The sequence below is a fragment of the Salarias fasciatus genome, chromosome 11 (assembly GCF_902148845.1).
Source record: "Salarias fasciatus chromosome 11, fSalaFa1.1, whole genome shotgun sequence".
Taxonomy (NCBI): domain Eukaryota; kingdom Metazoa; phylum Chordata; class Actinopteri; order Blenniiformes; family Blenniidae; genus Salarias; species Salarias fasciatus.
Window position 1 is genome coordinate 10,540,919 of NC_043755.1, and position 9,751 is coordinate 10,550,669.

A 9,751-nucleotide genomic window follows, 5' to 3' on the forward strand; every position below is an offset into this window, starting at 1 on the left:
ATAAGCCCTGAGGTAACACTTGAATCCCTATCCTCAGCGTTCTTCTCCCTTTATTGCAGGATGCGATCAAAGTTTACACACACATGTCTGCATTTCACTGACAACCCGGTTAGTTAAAACATCCCAGAGAATTGTATGCACAGTAAGTCTTGTGCTTCCTGCTGTCATCTCACAGCTCTGGTTGAGGACCTTTCAGTTTGGTATTTGCATTTTCCCTTTGCATTGGTATGGATTTTATTTGGATACTCTTAACTTCTTTCCCCTTTGCAAAGACACGCCTGTTCGGCTGAGTGAATGGCGTCTATCTCCGACGGCTTTACGATGGACTGCCGTAGGTGTGACCCGCCTTCCCGTCCAGCCTTGGCTGCTGTGGACTCCAGACCCTTGCGACCTTAATCTGGTTAAAGCGGGTATAGAAGATGAATGGACGGCTGGAGAGTCCCGGGTCATAATGGGATAAAAGAGGATTTTGATCCTGTGGTGTTGCTACTTTCATCACTGTATCTCAGAGCTGGCTCTACCGCTGCAGATAAAGACATGCGAGTTATGTAAAATCAGTTTCCCATTGAAGAGCATTCAAGGACACAGACAGAATTAAATTATTTATAACATCACATCTGCTGAAAATGATAAATGTGAAAATCACTTCCACCAGTTCAAGGTTATCCGTCACTTGTTGCTTGAAGGGCCTGATAGAAATGATCACCATCTTCATAATTTTAATTACTCACCTTTGTAGTAATATAGTTTATAAGAATAATGCAGTATGTTTTCTTCTCTAGCATAGAATAAACACACGGCTAAGTCTCCTTTAACTGGGAGATTAGAAAAGGAAACGGTTTCAAAATTCTCCTCCGCCTCCTTTTTGACCCACACCTTGAAAAAAAAAAATTGAATGCCAACAACTGAATACATATTGGTTAATATCTCATACAAACTCGCATTCGTGATTGATAGTAAATGAAGAAAAGTATTCTTTGTATCATTACACAGTATTTTGAATAAAAGGTCATACTCAGAAATGTGCATTTTCTTTCTGTCCTGCTATGAAATGACCCTCCAATGAGCTGACAGTGGCTCCACTCAGCCTGGAACCTGTTCTACATCAGCAGTCAGGGTTTCATGAAGTTACTGAGAAGCGTATCGAGGTTGTGGAACATCTGCTGCCCTCCTGAAGATCCTGCTTGATTCATCATGGAACGCTGATCTCCGCGTCGCAAGGCTCCACAGGAAAAGAGTCCGGGAACGGAACTGGCAGGTCTGCAGTCCAGATGGTTCAAAAATCTTTTGTGCATCATAAAACAAATCTGAACAAGATGCCGAGGTGGTAAAAAAATCCTACATCACGCCGCAATTCCACATTCTGCTTCCTGAACTTCATATGGATAAAGGAATGACACACACATCCTGATTATATCTGACATATAGTTATCATTTTATTCTGCTTATGAAAGCTGGTCAAAATATAGTTATTTCACTAATATCACACTCAACACCAGCACTCGTCTCAGATCTCGTTCAACAAAACTGAACAGACGTCTGTTAACACGGATATGTGTGTTTGAAACGTTTCCAAAAACACACGGTCACAAGCTGGCACTCTCAAAAGCTCACCTTCCAGATCAATAGCATGCATTGGACACACAAATTACACATTTATTTAACTACATCTTGACCAGACATCTCCACGTATTAGACTTTTTTTTTTTAAATCTACAATCATAAATATCACGATTACTCTACAGCCCCATAGGGGTAAAATTTCCCTCTGGTCTCGTGTGAAGATGAAACGGCTCCTGATGTTGCTCTTCCGTCTTTTTCCACAGAAGCCCTTTTTTTTGGGGAAGAAGACAGGAGAGGTTTCATCCCCGCTTCAACGGAGGATTTGTTCTTCCTTAGCCCTCCCTAGGCCGAGACGGCTTCGCTGCATAAGTCGTTAAAGAAAGAGTCTCTCTTGTGCTTCAGTGCTTGTAGGAAGTCTCGGACTCGTTCTTCCCGGCAGGCGGTGTAGCGCTGCAGCGCCTCCTGTCTTCTCTGGGCGTCGGCGGGCTTCCCGTTCCCGTGATACTGCAAGTGCTCGGCCACGCAGGCCCGGTCTGCCTCCAGCTGCTGGAGGGCCTGATGCTCTCGATGGAGATCTCTGGCTTTCTGGAACGCAGAAACAAACAACACATTTGACCCTGTAACTGGCTCGCTGCTTCCCACTTCTGATCTGTATCGATCACGGCAGACTGGAAACAGCCCGCAAAATTTGGAAACGCTCTCAAACTGCTGTAAGCGCACCACAATTTAATCCTTGAAAAACTCGCTCAAATCCTCACACAATCCATTTTATCTGCTCTCAACTCGTCAAATTTGAAACAAACTTTGATCCATCCTTTTTTTTTTGTTTGTTTGTTTCTTCAGGCTGCAGATATCTGGTGTTGAAATGACAAACAAGCTCAAAAACTCTTTTATACCCACAATTCTATTTAATTTCTGATGGACTATGAAGTAAGCCGCTTCATGAGGTTATTAAATATAATCCTCAAACAGCCCCCCACCCATTCACAGAACGAGTTCCATATTTGTAAACCGTTCCTGCACTTCCCAATGTCGCTTTTATCACTATGAGAAAATAAATGGATGGAAAAAAAACCCTCACCTGGATGGATTTGTGATTTAACTGATATTGGAGGATCGCTTCACACAGGTTCCAGAAGGAGTACTCCGGCCACAGAACGGACTGAAACACTAGACAGGAGTGAGACGTCTGCAGGTGGAGGACAAGAGAAAATCAATAAGAAGTGTTTCGCTGAGAGATGCTTTCACAGCTCGTAACATCATCAAAGGGGTTAATGCAGTTTGTCATAAATTTCACCCCCAAACTACTATTTCTTTTTTTACAAGCGTAGAGCAATTAGACGCTCTGAAATCCCATACAGGCATCGGCAAAGGCTGATCAGTCTGTTCAAGCTCAACATCGGTTCAACACATATTTCTTTTTATTGCCTAACCCAGCGATGCTTTCTCAGCTTTGATGGCTCCGATAAATAAAAGAAATGGCCTGCTAAGTAATTTCACCTCAGCACTAAAATACATAGATCACCGACGGCTTCAAAAAGGAAACAAACATTGTACAAAGTGAGGACGTTTGTGTTAAATAGAAAACATTTCTTGGTTTTGGAAAATGGGACTTTTTTTATGAGGTGAAACACTGCTGCTCAAAAATGTTCAGACTGATGACAGTTTGGATTATTATTGGTCATTTACTTCTTGATCCATGTAAGAAAAGAGATATTTCATATTTAAGATCTCATTTGCTAAAATAGCGTTCAATAGAAATGTTTAATTTCTGACGTTTTCAAGTGTTTAAATGGAATTTTCAGGATGCAAAACATCTTCATAAAACGTCTTTCTTTTCCCCCTCACCTGCCAAAGAAGGAAGTCGCTGAGGCGCACCTCTCCAGAGGTGCGGATGAGCAAATCGGGATTGGGGGAGTTATTGCTGTACAGACACTCGCCTAGCAACGCCTCGGAGACGTCGCTGAGAATCAGAGAAACACGAGCAGCTCGTCGTCACGTGGTTTTTCTGGATTTGGAGCCAACGCTGACAGACTGTCCGTGTCTTACCTGGCTTTGATCAGGCTCTGCTCCACTCCCCAAGCCATTTCTCTGACTGCATTGGTGATTTCGTATCTCGACGTGTAGGCAAAGCACACATTGAGAAAACACCTGGAAAGTGGGAATTTGCATCTTTGTAGTCAACAAAAAAATGGCTTTGCAAGTCGCTGCATAATAGAAAAATACTTTAAGTTTGTTGATTCTCAATCATGTGCTGTATAGAAAGAGCAACACTGTGACAAGACAGGTTCCTTATTCTTTGTGCTGTGAGAGAAGCACACATTAATGAACGTACTTGTTGTGATCTCTGGTTGTGATCACAGCTTTGGCAATGAGCTGCTGGAGGTCCAGCGGCAGCATGTTTAAGTCGCCCAGCACGCGAATACAAACGCCGTGCTTCTCCAAATTGTCCCTGCAAGACAGAGGAGAAAAACATTTAGAGAGGAAACAAAGAATGAGAAAAAACAAGAACAGGCTACTGAAACATGTCTGACTGCATTTCCCACGTCTGGACTCGGAGGACTTTCCACTGAGTAATCATGAGTCCGTCCCCCTCAAACCGCCGGTGGTTCAGTGCTGCAGTTTTATCGTACTGACTGTTAATCTGCCCCGCTTGTTTGAGTCAGCTCACAGAAACAAACAAACACAGAAAATGGATAAAGAGTCCAAATACTCTGTTATCAAAGACACGCTGCATTAAGTGTGAAATTAAATGATGAACTGAAATAAGAGGACGTCTAAAACCTTCAGAAAAAAAAAAAACTTTTCAAGCATCTCAAGATCACTGATCCAACTGCACAAATATTCGGCCCTGACGGGGCGGATGGCTTCAGTATGTGCAGATCCCAGGAGGCCAGACTGCTCACCCGTACACCCGTCTTCTGCACTGCTTTACTGCTTTTTTTTTCTCCCTCTCAAAAACAAACTGAAGTTTTCCATTTGACTGGAATTACCTCTCAACCTCTGCTGCTTTAGTATTTCTTTATTTCCTCACTTAAAAACATGTATATAATTTTAATCACCTGTGTTTAACGTTGCTTTATACAATTCTATCTTTTAATGCCGATATGAAGAAGGACCCAACTCAATTTCATTGTTTTTGTAACAGTGACAATAAAAACATTTGATCAGTCATCAATATCTGTGTTGTCAAATGGGGGAGGTGTATTTTATGTATTATTTCAGGAATCTGGACGATTTCGAGAATGCACAAAAGTTCTGCTGCTTCAGGAAAGCCTCTCTTCCTCAAAGTAAGTGCTTCATCATAATTAAAACGCCTGTTTGGCCCGAGTTTTAACAATAAATTTAGTGCAAATGCTTTGTTGAATATTGATTGTATTTGATTTTTAAGGAAGCTAATGTTGATATATTTGTAGTCGGTAATATAAAAACCCCAGTATTGTGTCGAAAAAGTGGCTGTGATTTATAAGCCACGGGAAAGTGTGACTCCAAATATCACTTAAAAGATATTGATTCATGGCTCATAAAAAACTCAAAATCCTCCAGGCTTTTCAAGCTGTTTTTGTGACACTGCCTTCGAGAGTTACGCTAGTGGTGGGACATGAAATCCAGAAAATCTGGATATGCCGCCTTACCTCGGCCGTCTCCTGTCACCTGCTGCTGACATGCCACCAAACCACACTCCACCTGGATTCACAGCATTTTTTCAGGTGTCCAATAAAGATTTGCTTTTGCAGGAAAAGGATTAGTATTGTGTTATACAGTTAAAGAGAAAGCTAATTGTGATTATGCGCAACACATGTGAGATGTTTCCACACAATGTGAAAGCCATCGTGTCACATCAGTGAGAAACGGTTGAGTCTACATTTAAAAAAATGGCCTCCGGGGAAGATATTCAAATAAGTTATTGATGCCAAGACCAGACCCAGGCCAGGGCCTGTCTGAATTTGCATGTTCTCCCTGAGCGAGTGTGTGTTTATGGGCATATGGACCTCCTGAACAGCACTGTCTTAGCTAAAAAGCAACATAAATGGAGAGATCCTTTAAAAAAAAATCTCTTGGTCAACATCTAGAGGCAGTTTGTGGAAATGCAGAAAAACAGACTTAAGAGCTGTTGGCAGGTTTTGACCAGAAAGTCTAGAATTACACAAAAACTCAATGTATTGTGAAATACCAATGGAAACAACCAATACTGTCCATTTCTATTTATAAGTGAACTTTTCCTTCCTTTAGTTTCCAGTGCGTCTGGCTGAGCGTAGTGAGAAGCGTCTGGATTAGTTATGTTTGGAAGCACAAAGAAAAGATTTCTCTAGACGTTTTTAAATTCAAATAGACAGTGAACCTAAACGGCCTTTGGAAGAAAACAGGAATACCTGCATCTCTACTGGTTGAAAGCTTTTCTCTAACTCAACACTGACTGCTGAAAACTGATTTACTTCACACTTGGTTCCTCCCAGCGTTACTTTAAGGAAGCTGTGAATCATACGATCCACAAAATGTGACTCGTCCCACAAATACCAGCAGGCCGGAAAGCTGATACTCACCGCTCCTCCAGCAGCCTCTCGAATTTCTGCCTGGCTAGCTCCATCAACCCGTCCACCTCGTCTTTGGTGCGCTTGAAGTTCTCGATGCTGAAGGCGTACACCGTCACCTCCGGGATGTTCAGATGTTTGCACCAGCGCAGCGTCTGAACCAGAGGAGAGGAGGGTTGAGGCACCGGTTGATTCTCAGACAACATTTGTTTTCTGCGTCTCATTTCGACTCACCTCGGCCAGTTTGTTGAAGCCCTGCATGTGTCCTTCCTGACGCTCCATGTTTTTCTTGCGGGCGAAGCGTCGATTTCCATCCATGATGAAGGCCACATGTTTGGGCATCGGTCCCGCCTGAGAGACACAATCAACTACATGTTTACAAAAATGGAAATTTTTTCTGATAGCACGCTAAAGAATCATGCTCACCAGTCATCTACCTTGTTCTTTTGGGGAAATTAACTTGAAACCAAAAGGCTAAAATTTAAGAGTTCACCAAGTTTGCATCATTTACTTGGATGTTTTCCCCGTGTCTTCGGTGGTTTCACAATCAAATACATAACTGCTGGGTTAACAAGTGATACTAAGCACTTTAAATTTCTATTTTTTTTTCTTTTGGGGTGGTGCCACATGAATAGTAAATTGGAATAAATACAATAGAAAAGAAATGGAATAAAATATCATTAATTTAACCGTAATTGCAATACAGTTTGCACCATAAAGAGGAACTGGATTGATCTGCAGGGAGAGATTGAAGAGAATCTGAAGAAATGGAGGTTTGGATTAAAGAGGGAACGAATGAAGGTGAGGAGGGGTGACATATAGAGAATGTGTGTGACTGGGAAGGAGCACAGCAGTGAGCTTAGTACAGCAGGAGAACTGTCCAAAGCCGTGGAATGTGTGAAAGAGGACTCAAGAAGACGTTAGAAGCTCGATCCAGAAGTATCAGGTGTGATAAGAGTATCCCAGCAAGGTTGAAGGGAACGTCCTATTGAATGATGTATGAGAATTAACTCTAGTTATCAAGTTGAAAACTGAAGGGATGCATATTAACTCTAATAGATCAAATTGATAAAATGCATTTTTATTGTTCAAAGAAAAAAACATCCAGTTTCCTAAATCTTAAAGGAATAATAGCAGGTAACATTACACGAAAGGAGGTTAATCAATCATTTTTTGTTCATCACAACTTTTCGATACTGCCATCCAGACTGAATTCTCCTGAACTGGAGGTGGCGGACTGTTTTCACTGGGAGGGACCAGAATAGAAAGGATTATAAATGAGCACATTAGAGGGTCAGCTCATGTTGAAAGTTGAAGGTGTGAAAATGACAGAGCTGAGGTGGTTATGGTGAGATGTACAGCCATGAAGAGCAGCAGAGGGAGGCCAGTGAGGAAGTTCATGGACACAGTGAGGGAGAACACACAGGTGACTGGTGTGAGGAGCAGAGAGGATTGGACAAACATCATCTGCTGTGGAGACCCTGACTAGTGGATGATGAAATGAAGTTAATGTTGTTTGTTACAGATTGTGCCAACTATATTTTTCAGAATATCCTAAAAAGTCGCACTCGTCAGGCATCCCTGTGTAGTAAATCACTGCAATGAATCAAAACAGGCCATACAGACTGAAAAAAGGAAACATTGCTCGGTACTGACTTCGCAAATCTTCTTCACTGGCCTTTAGTGTGGGATGATCTTTATTTGATCTAAAAATCAGTTTTTTTCAGGGAAGTGTTGACATAACCCAAGTGGCACACGTTGTTTGACAAACAGCTCAAATACACAAATACAGGCTTACCTTCAGAACATTAGCAGAAATCCTTTCAAGCAGATTTAATTCTCCTTCTTTTATCCACGACATCTTCAGGCTTCCACTGATCTGAAAAATGGTAACTATTAGATTTAAAAAATAAAGGTTTGTCACCGTACAGCGAGAAACTGAGGCTGCAACTCGATGAAAAACACCCCGATTAAACGCCAGTCTTAACTGCGAGCTGATAAGAGTGGGTTATTACTATGGTATTAATAGAAATATCTGCTCTCCAGAGGAGCCTCTGATCGATTTCACCGTGAGCACGAGACATGCCATGAACTCAACTGCTCCGCTGTGGATTAAAAAAACCCACAAACGGAGTCACGAGCCGAGGGGGAGACACTCACTCTTCAAGGAAACTCTTTCTTTCATTCAAACTATTGAAGCCAGAGCGGATCTCTGCACATTTTCTTCCCGTTTTAACACATCAGACCTTCCAACTCACAGCCTAACGATGACGACCTCTTCCGCATCAGAGTCAGGTGATGCTGGCCGAGGATGACGACTTCCGGTGAGAGCAGCGGAGCTTTTCAAAAGAAGAGGATGGGCCGTAAAATAAAATAAAATAAAATAAAATAAAATAAAATAAAATAGCATGCGTAATTTGTTGATTTTTAAGCTTAACCATAGTTTGATCAAACGAAAGCCGATTTTTTAAACAAAAGTACACAAATAAGCAGAACGATTTCACCAATTCTAAATAATAAGCTGTGATGTATATAAAAAAGACAGTAGTTTCAAAGAGGTTCCAAACAAGGCTGGCACAGTGGAAGTTTAAGATTTCAACCCGTGAAAGGCCCAACTAAACAGGTAATGTATTTTTCACTCTGGATTTCTGCTGATATGAGCATTGATAATTCCTGGGATTTCGCTGCAGATTATCCTCCTACTTTAAATGAGTAAAATAATTTTTTCAGAGTAGGTTTGATTTTATGTGTTTAATTAAGCCATGTTTTTTTTGTAATGTTCCGCCTTTTTTATGTGTTTATTTATTTAATCATTCATTCATTCATTCATTCATTCATTCATTCATTCATTCATTCATTCATTTTTGGAATGAGTATAAAGTTGTGATATGAGTAATTAGCATTCAATCGTAGGTGGTAATGTACTTCATAACTACACAGTTAAACCTTGAATTTACTTGGCTTGGGCAACAATAAATTCTTTAATTTCTCAAATTGTTGAGAAAAATAATGTTACAATGAGAATGATGTTACTGAAAACAGATAAGTTGTGCTTTGATAGGACATTCAAACGTAGAGAACACCAACATCGACAGCTGTTTTATTTTAATGTTTTATCATTATTATGATTACATTTTTTTGTTATTTTTTTCAAACAGCACACAAGGAATGGAGGAATAAGACCAATATTGTGAGTGTCATGTCTGCATCAATGACGCAAAAGGCAGATATGGGGTTTGTCTTTTGCATTAATCATATACAAAACATCAAAACACACAAAACACACGCAAAACACACACAAAAAACCAAGTCGAACAATTTAATGGAATAATTAGTAATAAAACCCTAATCACTGTATCAAAGTACTACCAAGAGTGATTTTCTAAGTGTAGGGCTTGGCATTTCCGCCTCTTGGGGGCGTCAGAGAGTTTCTTTTCCCTGCATGAGGGAAGGAATCAAGGTGTGGAAAATAAAACTGTAAATCTCTTCAATAAAACGCATATAAAAGTATTGCAAAATGTTTTAAATGATAGAATACATTTACAGTAAAACAATAGATGTAACAGCGATATACAAGTCCTTACACTTCACAAGTCCCGCTTCTAACCATTAATCCAAAGAGGCCACAGTCAGGTTCTTTAACTTTCTCTTTGGTG

At 40.7% G+C, this 9,751-nt stretch overlaps 1 protein-coding gene across 2 annotated transcripts; it reads right to left on the bottom strand.

The window, feature by feature from the left end:
• Window positions 1-1,651: 1,651 nt before the first annotated feature.
• dhdds (dehydrodolichyl diphosphate synthase) lies at window positions 1,652-8,385 on the bottom strand. 2 transcript variants are annotated; one of them, XM_030103328.1, is made up of 9 exons: window positions 8,256-8,385; window positions 7,894-7,974; window positions 6,330-6,446; window positions 6,108-6,250; window positions 3,899-4,015; window positions 3,613-3,714; window positions 3,412-3,526; window positions 2,645-2,752; window positions 1,652-2,148 (listed from the first exon to the last, which is right to left on the bottom strand). In XM_030103328.1, the coding sequence occupies exons 2-9, from the start codon at window positions 7,954-7,956 to the stop codon at window positions 1,906-1,908; spliced, it is 1,008 nt and encodes a 335-aa protein (XP_029959188.1). In that variant the 5' UTR covers window positions 7,957-7,974; window positions 8,256-8,385; the 3' UTR covers window positions 1,652-1,905. The 2 variants fall into 2 exon arrangements, with proteins under 2 accessions (XP_029959188.1, XP_029959189.1); XM_030103329.1 differs by having other exon boundaries at window positions 8,354-8,374.
• Between the last annotated feature and the right edge of the window lie 1,366 nt (window positions 8,386-9,751).